The sequence below is a fragment of the Hermetia illucens genome, chromosome 6 (genome assembly GCF_905115235.1).
Source record: "Hermetia illucens chromosome 6, iHerIll2.2.curated.20191125, whole genome shotgun sequence".
Classification (NCBI taxonomy): Eukaryota; Metazoa; Arthropoda; class Insecta; order Diptera; family Stratiomyidae; genus Hermetia; species Hermetia illucens.
Window position 1 is genome coordinate 30,013,405 of NC_051854.1, and position 14,713 is coordinate 30,028,117.

The 14,713-nt window shown below is 38.6% G+C and overlaps 2 protein-coding genes across 3 annotated transcripts in view; one reads left to right on the forward strand and one right to left on the reverse strand.

The window, feature by feature from the left end:
* Positions 1–14,713, reverse strand: part of LOC119658591 (RNA helicase aquarius) — a 131,068-nt gene that overhangs the window by 108,547 nt on the left and 7,808 nt on the right. The gene's annotated exons all lie outside the window — the stretch shown is intronic.
* Positions 52–12,900, forward strand: LOC119658592 (probable G-protein coupled receptor Mth-like 5). Of its 2 annotated transcripts, XM_038066052.1 has the most exons (10): positions 52–587; positions 656–947; positions 10,995–11,119; positions 11,174–11,320; positions 11,389–11,573; positions 11,640–11,755; positions 11,816–11,894; positions 11,951–12,120; positions 12,175–12,310; positions 12,373–12,900. In XM_038066052.1, exons 2-10 carry the CDS (start codon positions 737–739, stop codon positions 12,629–12,631), a joined length of 1,428 nt encoding a protein of 475 aa, XP_037921980.1. In that variant the 5' UTR covers positions 52–587; positions 656–736; the 3' UTR covers positions 12,632–12,900. The 2 variants fall into 2 exon arrangements, with proteins under 2 accessions (XP_037921980.1, XP_037921979.1); XM_038066051.1 differs by having other exon boundaries at positions 52–947.

Genomic DNA, 14,713 nt, shown 5'->3' on the forward strand with positions numbered 1-14,713 from the left:
ATACGCTTGAAGAAAGTAAGGGTAAGGTATTTCTAGTTGTGTATGTAATGAGTGCGTCCGCTCCGTTTCGTCACTCTTTTCCTCTGCCAAGGAATGACATTTTAGTGCTTATTTGGTCGAAACCGTAATGTGTGCCTTCCGCGAGGTTCTACGTAAAACGCATTCCTTGAGTAGACTTTTCGTTACTTTTTGAAACAAGCATCGTCGTAAGCTTTCGCTAGAACTGTTTAGTGCGTTACCGACTTGTGCTGAGATTTAGATACACTAGTGCGCTCAGACGAAACCAGTTATTCACGATAAACATGTGTTCACCGAAACTAGAACCAATTAGTGTACTTTGAACGCGCAGTATCATCCAATTTTAACTACTCAGTGGAACTAATTCTCGAATAAACGCTGATTATAACTGTCCATTGCAAGCATTGTGGGTTAATTTGCATGAGACGCATCAACGTGACTGTGATGAGACAGGAAACGTCTCAATTCCCGCAATCAAGTCGAAACTCATCATGAATGGTAAAGAAGCAAAAAGCCGCTTCCAGTTGTATGCCCAGACATAACTCAACATTATCTGCATCTCAATATACGTACGTAGTTGCACCCCTAGGGCCTCCTGTTTGAGCAACTGCATCATATGATATAGCAACGATTATAGTGATTTTGCAGTTGCAAGTGCTAAAGGGGACTTGATTGCTAATGAGGAAGAAACCAAGGAATTCGGAAGGAAACGAGCAAAATGCCGCGCCAGCTTGTGCCTGTGTTTCACCAGAAAGTATTCGTCCCGACTTTGACTCGCATTGCGTTCGTGTTATTGTTCCTGGGTAACCATAGTAGCAGCCAAGCACATTTGACCGATAAACTGGAACCAATCCGTGTTAACAAATGCTGTGAGAAATTCGAAGTGCTATTGGATTCCAGTTGTACTCATGTAAATGAGACGCATTCCGGTAATTCTCTCATTTACCTTATTTTGCTTCAAATATTTTAGGATTATAAATAATGCATCTGGCGACAGGAAAGACTTCACACCACAGATGTCTAGTTGTTATATCAGATGATAGCAATTTCAATATTGAGATAAGATTCTTGTTTCAAATTGTAACAACACGTTGAAGACATTCTTATCAGGCAATTATAATGAACTTTTCAGGTACTACCCTTTTGTCACCCGCTAGGAAATTTTAGTGTATTTATTTACCATATTATTATATCTATTTATTTATCATCTACGTTTTGTGCATTGCTTTTCCCAGAGAAGAATTGCTGAACTGCTTCCAATCAAAAATGAATCTTCAGAAGCAAAAAACCGTTCTTAGAACACTGAACTATTAGGAAATTATATGTATATGAAATTAAATTATATGACATATGAGATTATATGTCCTATGATTTTTCCTAATCTGGAAATAAATCGATTCATATATGGGTACATTCTATACCATTCGTGGACAATGGCTTTAATATAGGAAGATGTTTAGCTGCCTTTTAGGGAGATAATCGATAGTACTCGTATGTACAGGCGGTGAATTTTTTAGGTCAAATCAAACTTACTGTTGTGTGAGTGGGAGGCCTAACAAAGCAGATAAAAAACTAAGATGCAATCAAAAATCAAAGAATAGTTTTCGTCTAGCATATTAAAAAAAGATTATTATTTAATAAATAATAAATTTAAGTAGATAATATTTCAACCTCAATTGGTTTAGATATTTCAGAGCTGTTTAAATTCGACCAGGTATTTCATTAAAAAAACACTAGATAGAAGGAGTAACTTTTTCTGACCATTATGAAAAAAGTGTAGCCCCATATGCCCAAAACATCATCGGCCCATACCAAAGAGGCTTCACTCTAAGCAAATCAGCAACTGTCACGATTTTCTCTATGCGACAAACGCTGGAAAAATTGTTAGAATATAGCCATCAGTTGCACCATCTTTTCATCGACCTCAAGGCAGGCTATGACAGCATAGCCAGGGTAAAACTGTACACGGCCATGGGAGAATTCGGTATTCCGACCAAATTTATAAGACTGACCCTGACCAATGTGTGAGACTAGATAAAAATAACAGGTTCGGTGTCGAGACCATTCCAAATCAACACCGGTCTAAGACAAGGGGATGTCCTATCATGCACCCTTTTTAACCTGAACCTAGAAAAACTAATCTGCGATTCTGAGAAAGAGGCGCACCTTCTTTAAGCGGGAAAACCACATTAGAAGCTCAATTTTTTTAATGGGATCAATTGGAATTTAATCAAATTGGATTGACATTTTATTAGACTTATTCCGAACGACTTTTGCGAATTTGTTTGAAAACATGTACCATGTAACGACTCCAATTTTTATCTGAAGCCAAAAAGGATTTAAATTTTACATCACCAACTTATTTTCTAAGAATATGAATATCAATGCAGTCCAAAATAGTAAAAATCAAAAACTTTGCAATTTTTGGTCATTTTTCCCCACTAATTATGCAGAAGGAAGCACCCTAAAGATACTGTGGTCTCTAAAAAACCAGAACCATTTAAATTTTTCTCAGAAATTTTGTATTTATTCATCCAAATCGATTTCGCCCCCTTCAAAGTAATCGCCTCCAGACACTACACACTTATGTCAGCGGTTTTTCGAGTCACTTCCGAGTATAGCCCTCAGAGCGCGCGTCGATGCACGTTGGATTTCTTCAACCGACTCAAAACAATTTCCTAGAAGCGCCCTTTTGAGTTTGGGGAACAGCCAAAAGTCGCACGGAACTAAATCAGGCGAATATAGTGGCTGGGGAATGATATTAGTTGAATGTTTGGCAAGAAACTCGATCTTTTCCGAAAAAATTCAGCGATTTCGGCACCAATCGAGAATTTACGTGTCCGCAACCCAAATTTTCTTTCAAAATGACATTTACTGATCCTTGCGAAATGCCAACATCATCAGCAAACATAATTGTTAATCATCGAGAAAGTCGCTGGGGGCTAGATCTGGAGAACACGGTAGATCGGTATTACACGGTTCATTGTCTTGATGAAACAGCACTTTCTTTTTCTTCAAATGGAGCCACTTTTCCGCGATTTCGACCTTCCAAACGTTTCAATAATGATATATAATAGTTACTGTTGATGGTTTTTCCCTTCTCAAGATAATCGATGAATATTATACCGTGCACATCCTAAAATACTGATGCCTGCCACCCGACTGTTGCGTCTTTGCAAGCTTTGGAGTCGGTTCACTACGTGCAGTCCACTCAGATGACGACCGGTTTGATTCTGGTGTGAGATACTGGAGCCATGTTTTGCATATCGATGCATAAATTTTATGGAAGAAGAGCTTGAAACACTGCTCAGAATCGTCAACTCGTTGTTTGTGGTCGATTGTGGGCTAGCGCATACAGAGCTTTCGCATATCCAAATATTCATGCATATGTCCAACACGTTCCTTGAATATCAGGAGAGCCGCAGCTATGTCGATCAACTTTACTTTGCGAGGGTTTGGGGAGTGAGGGTGAGAAAAATAGTCGTTTGAAGCCGAAATCGAAAAACTGATTAACATGTATCACAGTAACTCGGTCTTGAATGAAGTGCTCTAACACACTTCAAGGCCCTGATCCAATATGGATTCTTGTGCCAACGATTATTATTATTATTACAGTAACTCGAAACTATCGGATGCAACAAGCAGTAATTATAAAAATATACTCCAGAAACAATATACCTTATAGGAAATGGCGGAAGAATGTAGACCGAAAAATAAAATAATAAAATAAATTCAGAGTTTGAAGAATCAATTTTACAATGAATTTGAAAATGCAGAAATACAAGATCCGACCAGTAGTGATGAGTAACTAATATCAAAGTGGTTCTATATGGCCAAGAATCTTCCCTTAGCTGTTGAGGATGCTGGAACTCCCAAATCCGCATCCACTTGGCGACGGACCAGACCACTTGGGAAGTAACTACTTCCTCTCATGTGGTCTACGGACTCCTCTTTTTCGAGTTAAACACCCACGTTTATCAAAACAAAACCGCCAGCTAACTTTCTTTCCCTTAGCTGTTTTCAAAGTATTCTTCATACTCTGCGTCTTCATCTTTAGCATCGTTTGAGTAATTATGACTACCCTGATGTGCCAAAGGTAGGAGGTTATTTACTACCAAATCTTCATGCCGTCAGTTTTCAGGGGGACCAACTTTATAAGCAAGCGCATAAGCGGAAATCAGCACATTTCATTCTTAAAAAAAATCGAAATGCTGACTGTAGACAACGACTTTTTAACGTTTAAAAGTCCACTACCAAACCCTTATAAGTCGTTTTTCATTCTTTCATTTTTAGAATAATAACACAACCAGGGGAAACCGGAAGCTTGAGGTTTCAGGCATTCTTATGGGAGAAATCTTGAGCATACAACATTTCCTCTAGTGCATAGTTATACATTGAATTATGTATAATTGTCAAGAACTATTTATTTACTCTTTCTGGAAACAACTTTATAATAATAGTCCTCTTTCGTTGGTATTTGGTTTCACAGTAGTGTTGATTATTTTTTGCTGACTTCGCAGAAGTCAACTTAAAACAAACGCAAACAAGTCGAAATATCGGCTGCCTGGTCCGTGAGAAACTTTCTACATATTTTTCTACTCAAAAAATCAAAGTCAAAAGACATAAATATTTTGCTCATTCTAAACAAGCCTGCCAACATTGCCTATAAATATATACTGATGCACAATAACAATATTACTGTCAAGGGAAATTGCATTGGGTCCTAGAAGACCGATTATGGTCCTTTACTAGCTATACAGGCATAATTCTACTTCCAAGTATTTAAAGTTGACATCTGTTATTTTTCCCTCGCTGTCATGTTATCCCTTGGTGACACTAATTCAGGATTCCTCTTAGAAAGAATGTCAATCTTCCTTCAATTTAGACAACTCCTCACCTCATTGATACTCCCGCATATTCTAAAGATCGCCTTTCTTGCCTGCATCTGAAGAGGAATTAATCCCAGCTTCCAGGAATGTTGTGCTGAATGGTACTATGGTGGCGTAAGCTGGATTAATGCCCAGCCTCGCCTTGTTATATCAGGCACTAGTGATTCTTAATCCAGTCTAGTTGCATGTATGGGAAGCTCTCTTTAAGCTTCACATAAACTTATTCCACTCCCATCCCTATGGATTTCATACTTTTTATATGTCCACCAAATTTCGTTTGAATTGATGCAGCCGTTTTGGAGAAAAGTGCGTGCGGCAGATTGATAGGCAGACAGAATGTGAACCGATTTTAATAAGATTTTGTTCATGTATTTCTCGGAGACTTGGGTTCTTAGCAAGGATAATTGCGAACTATTGGCCGCGTTTGAGAGAAGTATCCTCCGAAGAATTTGTGTTCCCCCTCCGAGGCCTATATAACGACGAAATTTATGAGCAATATCACGGCCGTCAGGTTGTGGATAAAATCCGGCTCAATAGGTTGCGGTGGGCGACTCTTTTAATTCCTATGGTTGAGAATGATCCAACCCGGACAATTTTTAAGGGCGATAACATATCCATGATAGAAAAAGAAGACGTGGTAGACCCTGTCTCAGATGCAGCGTTGATCAGAACGCCAGGCAACGTTTAGGGATATCGAGTTGCAGGAATTTGGCGCAAATCCGGGATGCCTGGAGTTCCTTACTAAGGCCTGCTGATGACGATGATGCGTAAAAAAGATTTTCTTGATTATTAATTAGAATCAATATAATGTAATTCTAAATCACGGAAACAATAATTGCAGCGGTGTTTAATGTAGAATTCCCTTAAGCATTGCTGAAGTGGTTAATAACTTACACTTTTTAATTTTCGCAAACGCTGGATCTCGATTTGAAGGTCTTGTTACTCGATTCAAATCAGACCTTTGACAGAGCAATATGGCGTAACCGATCAAGACGAGTCTCCCCGGCTTCTGGACGGAATAAAAACCGAAAAATAAGAAAAACTAGCAGAATTCCGAGAGCGGTCGCCATCAATGAATCCTTTGGGCATTTGAAAGAACCTGGCGTGAATGATATTTATCCAGTGTTGCTATAGGAAGGTACAGATTGTCAACTGCCTTGGGCGCATTAAGCAGGAATGTAGCACTCGTTTAAACTTCACATCTAGATTCAATACGATTGAACTACTACAGCTTTTGTGTGGTAAAGAAAAGAGATGGTCCGGCGTTGACAATTTGAGTGTCAGTAGTAGTGGCTAATGCTACTATCTTAAACTTGAACATAGGAATAGATAACGGAACATAAATACCGCTAGACACACACACACTTTTCCTATCAGAAACAAGTAAATACACAGCATATTTAATTGTTTTAAAACAGGAAAACATACAGAAGTATTCTGGGTATTTTGACCGGTAATAATTCCGCCTATGATGTTGATGTACCAATTGACGGGATGTGCAATTCATTATCGAAGATACTGCAATAAATAAACCAATGCGAGATATTCTGTTAGAAGGGGACTCTGAGTACAATGAACCACTAAGGTCTAAGTACTCAGAACCTCAGTTACTCTTCCCTACACACGCATGCACTTGCGCTTGACCACTAGATAATCATTTAAATTAGATTTTAAAAGAGAATCTGTGTTTGTTGATGTGAATGAGAGCGCGCGATCGTATCATCTAGAAACTCAGTGAGAACATCTTTAGTAACACTTTCTTTATGTAAAATGGAAGGAATGCTGGACGATAACAAATCAGATGACATGGCGAATCGCTAAATTTGACATTTTTGTAAACGGTAATATCATGTTTACAACTCAACTGCGTAGATATCGTGGAATGCGTAGCGAGATATATGGAAGTCTTCTACACCGATAGCTGAAAAACGGAACAGGGTGCTAAAGTCGGAGTCTATCTCTCTAATAGTAACGAGAAGCGGGCTTTTCCTTTGGGACAATATGCACAAACTGTTTGAACTCTGTCTTTAGATTCAATACAATGGAAAGACTCTGGATACCTGGTCACTGTGATGTAGAGGGAAATAAATCTTGGATGCCTTAGCACAAGAGGTTTCAATCTCCCTCATAACGGGATCAGAACAAGCGATTGGATTATCAGTACCATTGGCTAAGACTAAAAGTAATGTAGGCATTATGGCAGACCATAATTCACTAGCTGGAAATATGTTCAGAATAGGAATTATTCATATTATCATTCCTGAAATGAGGAAGCGGAATCCACGGAGCATTTTCTATGTGAATGACACGCCTATTGACGCATCAGTCATCAGATCCTTGGTACCGGTGCCACCCACGATACATTAAATAATCCGGGGTATTCCGTTAGACGAGGGAGTGCTCAGAGGCTATAGCTTCTCTCCCGCCAGATACATAGCCACAGTGTGTTATGCAGAACCTGGCTGTTCACAATTTGAAATAATGAAATTGAGCTGTGCAACACCAGGGCGTTTTCATATATTTTTATGTATACTATCTTACATGTAGTTATACAGTTGTATAGAAACTTATTGCGCTTTTCCAATGGATGCTACAAATTTCATTCTATTGGGTGCCTGCATAAGTTTTTTTCCGATTCTCTCAAGTCACCACGTTAATTGCTTTAAAGGCAATCCTTTCCTACTTGCTAGCTGGTTTGGCTCGAGGGTGGTAGAAGGTGTATTTAAAGAGAGCGTTAAGGTAGAGGTTTCTGATCCCTAGTCTCCGTCTCAAATAAACTGCGAGGTCTTCAACATCGAAATAGATAAAATTCATTTAAGATAGTGTTTACTGCATTATTTTCATCTCGAATACAGTAACGTATGTTTGTCGAAATTTTTGTGCAATTTACGACAACCTGTTTGTGTATGTTAGCATTAATTCCGACGTCTCGTGGAGAAAGAAAGATCGAAGATAAGCCGCACTCTGGAAGAACAAACGGGCTTGAAAGTGGCGGATAGTGAGTGGCATTTGCGGAGGACGATAAAGTAACTGATGCTGATCTATCAAAGAGGTTCAACATATACCGTGTCAGCATAAAAAGGCGAATCACTGGCTTATCTTACGAAATTCGATTTCTGGGCTCCTTACAAGTTATCCCTCAAGAACAAAGAAGACTGCCTGAACAGTTGCGTCCACACTTAGATGGACAAATATCGAAAGATTTTCTTTTATTCGATCAGTGTAGATGAGAAGTGTGTTCTTTACAAAAATGTTAGATGCCGTAGAAACGTTGGCAATAAAACATCGCCATCGTCGTTAAGAGTAGAGTTTTAACCTCGTGAGGACTTTTTGCGGAACTAGGTTGGTTGCGGTTGGTCTAACCCCCATACTCCGCTGACCTTGCTCCTTCAGATTATCTCTTGTTCTGCTACTTCTACCCAATCTTTTATAAAACTGTGTTAATAGCAAATAATTTCATCTTCATTATAAAAGAAAATCGTGTGAATCAGAGATTTTATAGCGATTTTGAAATGGAAGATGACAAAGCACTTCAGCCAGTTCTACCTCTACTTCTTCTACTTTCAAAAAGACAAAAACACGCGCAAACTATGCTGCGCTGTGCGAGGTATGTGGCGACGACAATACATATTAATCGAAATCAATTGGCCAATAACAACTCGCGAAATTACGGTCCTTCTTAGCATATCGAAATTAAGCGTTGGTAAACAATCAACAAAAGAAATATTTGGGATCCACACCACGACCTAGAAGAAAATCCCTCGCCAATCAATTGGATGTTTGTGATTCTCTATTAAGAGGTTCGGCCAGGGTAGCGTCGAGATAAATAAGCATATTTTCGATTTTTTTTCAGCGGAACAATGAAGTAAATCAAAAATTGTAAAAAGGTTCCTAATTGTTTAAGTGTATGTTTTTTAAAATAATGGAAAAGAAAAGGAAAAAATGATCTGTTGAAGAGCATGTAAGCCAATAGCAAACAACTTTTTAATTTACGATTAATAGAGACATTTTTTTGATTATACATATATGTAGCTAAAGAAGTACGTAGGATTTTTTGAATATGTCAATTTTAACAAAAACCAACTTGAAAAATGTAGTGTTCGAAACGGACTGAGAGGGGATACTCTAAAATTCAAAATAGGAAATATTTAGATAATTTTTAATCCATTGAGTATGTCTTTCCTAAGGGGTTAAGGGCGTTTTTTTCACAAAACAAACAAAATTCTGAGTGGCCTAATCCCCTAAAGTAAACACAACAAAAAACACGATGAACCTGCATAGAGTAATTTGAAAGGTGATTTTCATGGAAAAAGAATTTTTTTATCAGTTTAGTGCGATGAGGTGTACTTTTGTCGAGTTGATAAACTAAAAGGGACACCAGAATTAACAAATCGAAGAAGTGTTGTATATCATAATACCGCTAGATCACATACAAGTATTACTCACCAAATATTTTTGTATCTGGGATGAGAGGTTTTACCGCACCTACCACAATCATCAGATAAGAATTCATAGCCACTTGGAGTCGAAAATGAGGACTGCTTGAAGAACTTTTCTGATCATTGTATTAATTCTGAGTGTTTTGATGATCGTGATTTCTGATGGAGCCACAAAAGCAAAAGAATACCAACAAAGGTACGCATATTTCGTACCCCAGCACTTAAAACTGGTCTGCCAAATCCTGTGGTATGTGCATTCCAGCTAAAAACCAGTCTATCATACGGTAAAGACCCAAAAGACAACCAAGAACAGAAATGAGTAGAATTTATAAGGTTTCTGAGTGTCATACATCGAACAAACAAGGAGGTTGATTACTACACATTTCATAAAAACATTGATTTTATTGATTGAAAACGTTTCCGTCCAGTGCAACGACTCCGAGGATCTGTTACATCGTCCGCAAACCAATGGCGGGAGGCCTATACACAATTCCACTGTCGCTATGGCGTTTCGAACGGATTCTGCAGCACATCTTCCGAGTCACTATCCTGGTAAAAATTTTCGCAATTCCATAGACCATGATCAACCCTAGTGGTTATTTTGGCTATCCTCAACTTCTACGCTTATTGTAGAGGCGTGATAATTGGCATAACACAGATGCGGATAAGTTCTGAAGTAAAATGGTTAAATTTAGATGCCAAAAACCAACCAACAAGTTTCCTGTCGAAAGAAACTTATTATTATTCTGTTAAGGGAAAGTCGCACCGCGTCCTTGAAGAACTATTGTGCCCCTTTTACTGGTTATAGTGTACCTATTGATCATAGTATCTCAAGCAGGCCTGTAACCGTTAGGAACTTTAGTATGTTCCCCACTTCCAGAAGTTTCAGCTTTGCATCTGGTATTAAGTGTTCTCCCAGATGTATCGACCTACTCGTACTTTGCACAAGTGCCGGACACTGTCCCAGGACGTGCATAGAGGTTTCGTCCTCCTCCTCACAGAACCTGCAGGCAGTGTCCGTAGATATCCCTAGCTTCCCTAGGTGATAGTTCAGCCGACAATGACCAGTGAGAATTCCCACTATGATTCGGAGGTTCTTTTTGGTGAGGTTTAAGCAATCCTTTGTAGTTTGTGAAAGAAACTTTGTAGTTTTTGTGATTTGACTCATTTATTTTAGTAATATATGTTTTGGAAACTGCAACTTTTCAAATATGTGACAGCATTTCCAACAAGGGTTCCATTTTTTGTCTGGATTGAACATTATATAAATGAAAACAAGTAATTCTTAAACGGATTTGAAATGAATTTCTTTAAAAATAAATGAAGTTCGGATACTCGCCAATGGGTTACTTTCTAGCGAATGTTATAGTATTGGAGAGATTGTAAGATCCTAATTAGTGTTCTTGAAAATGATACCACTTTCTTAACGTTTGTTGAGAAATAAAGAATTAGTTGCCCAATATGCACAACCAATTTGTGGAAATTTATTTATAATCCTCCCAAAAATTCTATCCTAGAATCTCACTGTCATTGCTTATCCACAAACTGTAAGCTAGAAATTGCTAAATACATTTTCAACAAAATGCCGATATCAGAGCAACTGAAAACACAATATCATTTGAGCCCTTTCTTTTCTTCAATATTTCAGAACCGTTACAACCAGTGTTTACAAACGAAAATGGGCAAGGAAACATCCAAGTCAATTATAAGTTTGTCATAGGAAAGCCGGCATGTAGTGCAAAGCAATCATGGCCCATCTACCACTATCCAGGGGTACACCCATTTTATTCCCCTTCAATTTCAAAACCTAACTATTTTTATTTTTAGAGTTCAGACGAACTAGTCTTGCTAGAAGACGGCAAACTTAGGCATTATACACAAAATCCGGCTAGCGCAATGATGGACACCGATCTTGAGACTGACAAAAAGCCAATTTACTACGATCACGTTCAGGGACAATATTGCCTAGAAATAGTACGTATAAATGTTTAATTCCAGTATTCCGCTAAGAAACCAATTTCGTAACATCAACACCTTTGAAGGGTTACTCAACGACCGGAGACAACAAAAGGTTCATGTTTGCCATGGTGTGTTCACCTGAGAAAGTAGTACGGTGGACTGACACAGATTTTCTCCTTAGAAAAATCATCAACCCAATTTTCCATGGGATTTCGATAGTTATATTACTTATTGTAGCAATAATATATTTTATCCTCCCAACACTAAGGTAAGAGAAAAATCAAAATGAAAGTACGTAATAAATCAAGTCCTATTTCTTCATTTATCTTTCCAGGGATCTGATTGGAAATATAATAACTACAATCACAATATGCCTGATTGTAAGTCAGGCTGCAGATTTGGTGCGAATATTCACAGAGTTTAGTAGTCATGTTAGTTTCTTAGTTGCAGGTACTTTCATTTCTTGCAATTTCATCTCGAGAAACTAATTAACTTTCATATTTTCAACAGATACAATTTTATATGTAAGTCTATTAGCGGCATTTTTCTGGCTCAACAGTTTTGGATATTATATTTGGAAAACTTTCCGGTATGAGAGTAATTTTGTTTTAACGGAGTAGTGGGAATAAGCAGAAATATTTCTAGGTCACGGAACGTTTTTTTAAGAGTCACTGATGGCAGGAAGTATTGCTGGTACTCTGGTTATGCTTGGGGAATGACTTTTATGATGGCTGGATTAGCTGTGTTTGCACACTTTTTCCTAGACTCCGATTCATATCGAAAAAACTACATAATCGAGAATCAAGAAACCATAGGTACTCGAAATAATTAATCACAATGAACAAATAAGCACAACATTTTTCTTTCAGGTTGGCTTGGAATTGCAATATTTTTCACGCCCATCGCTTGTAGCATCATTATTGATATTTTTTTCTATGTAACAACTTTAAAGTTGATAAACAGACGAAATGTATATGGCAGAATTCAGCACAAACTCAAATCAAAGTATTTATTCCTGCAAATTCGAAATCAACAGAGGGTCTATAACAATAAATATTCTCTTTCAGTTTCATCATGTACTCTTTGATACTCATAATCATGTCTGTTGCATGGTTATTTTTTATCCTGTCCTGGCTACGATTCGATGCGCTCCTCTATGTGCACATGTTTATTAATGCCATTCAAGCACCACTTATTTTGTATGTTTGTGTTATTCGACAAAAACATGTTACGTTTCTGTTAAAGAAGTCATGCTGTTACAATGAACCTCCTTCGAACAATGACTGGGGCGACGAGCTACATTATATGAACGACGGTGATTTTTAGTGTTATAAGACGAAACAATCAAAATTGTAACTATTTATATACAACAATGTATGTGTAACATTCCACTGTTAGACGTAACTGAATATTTTAGTTTATTTAAAAATTATTTTAAATTTTCAATGTATTTTTTCGAAATAATACTCTTAACACGACTATTTTGCTGTACTTATGTATCTATTTTGTAAACCAACTATTTATTTTGTATACATGCATTATTTGATAACTTTTCGGGAGAACGATGATGTTGAATAAAACGAAATTACGCATAATTCTAGTTATAACTTTTTTTTCAACAGACTAGAGCGATAAGATTTGACTCGGGGAAATGACAGTTCCTTCCTTTACACAGGAAATTTGTGAATTTCGGTGCAATATTCATCTAGCCCACTATTCTTGTCATTACGAACACGCTTGCCAAATAGCTGGGAAGGTGTTGATTGTTTGCGGCTGTGGTATTCGCGAAAATGTTACTTGTGGAAAATTCATATTTATCTTTTTGACTAGGAGAGTAAGCGGAAGTAAAAGGTCCAAGGCAGCAGATGATAGTCGAGTGCACAGGCCTAGACACAGTCACACCACGAGAGGATATCTGTGCTGGGCTAAGCGAGCAATTAAACCTTAGCGGAATAGAAGAAAGCACGATAGAGAGGATGAAGAAGGCGTATGGGGGTACAAAGACCGGTATTATTAGCTTGCCGGTTGAATCAGGGATTAAACTGATTACCACGGGCAAGGTAAGCATAGATTGGATCATATGCCGTCTGAAGGAGCAAGTATCTCTCAAGGGTTGTTCAGATGCTTCGATTTCGGTCACTCCGCAGCAAATGCACTAATGAGCACGATAGGTCGAGAAAGTGCAGAAAGTGTGAAGCTGAAGGCCATCTTATCAAAGACTATTGATAAGAAGTCTATGGTTAAGACCCCTGTCACCTGCTCTTAAATCGATTATATCGACGATGGATGGTCAGCCACTACAAACGGCAGCTAACATAGCCGATAAGGTTCACGCCACACTTTCGTCAAGTATCGTGGAGAAACATCCTCGCCTTCACCAACGGAAACCAGTTTAACGCAGTTAGTCCAGCAATTATCAAATCAGCTTGCAGAGTTTCGAACGGAGCTACACACGGTCAAACGGGAGTCCCAACCCGAGAATTCTCCCGGACGTAAACGTCTCTCGACGCTCTCATTCTCGATCGGATTCACAGCCCAGATCCGAAAGTCTTCGTCCCCAAGGTATATGCTGGTATCACTGAAGATTTAATGTCAAAGCCACCAAATGCGTGAAACCGTGTAACTGGATTCCGGGAAACGCCATCGGGAGCCGTTAAAAGTGGTAAACAGCCCCGTTTCATCGTCTTCGTGCCACCTGTTTATGTTCGACAAAAATACGAGAATACGGCTCCTCATAGACACAGGTGCCGATGTATGCGTTTACCCGAGCTCTAAATTCCAAGGACCATACAGAAAGGCACGGTTCGAGCTTCTGGATACCAAGGGAACACCAATTGCCACATGCGGAATCGGTAATCTCACACGGCCTTCGACGGGATTTCCCATGGAGATTTGTAACAGCGGACGTTACTTAACACATTCTTGGAACAGATTACGGACTCCTTCCAGATCGTATGCACGGTTGGCTTTGCGATTCAGCAGAACTGGAAAAATGACGTGTCACCGAACTAAGCATCATATAGTCACAATGCCAGGACAACCAGTTTCTTTAAAACATAAACAATTAGCTCCGGACAAGCTGAATATCGCGAAAAAGGAATTCTCTTGGCGCGTCCATTATTCTTTGCGCGTCCATTATTCTTTGCGCGTCCATCAAATATCAAATATACTCCACTTCGACAAGTATTCAGTTCCGAAGATTCAAGATTTCGCCCAAACGTTCTATCGTGAAAATGTCTTTTCAACAATAGACTCGGTAAGAGCATTTAAGCACACACACCACATCACAACCACTCAACGAGATTCTTCACGGCAAAATTAACTCCCACAAAAAAATGAGCGCCCACCATGTCAATTTTGCCATCTAGATTATATTGGGCTGTTTATCACCGATATCCAGCACGTATC

Bases quoted from the DNA above. Each gene is read 5' to 3' on its own strand.
- LOC119658592 (XM_038066051.1), top strand. From the start codon at position 737: ATGCCGCGCCAGCTTGTGCCTGTGTTTCACCAGAAAGTATTCGTCCCG. The intron at 11,321-11,388 runs GTACGTATAAAT...ACACCTTTGAAG, and splicing joins GACAATATTGCCTAGAAATA to GGTTACTCAACGACCGGAGA. The intron at 12,121-12,174 runs GTACTCGAAATA...TTTTTCTTTCAG, and splicing joins CGAGAATCAAGAAACCATAG to GTTGGCTTGGAATTGCAATA.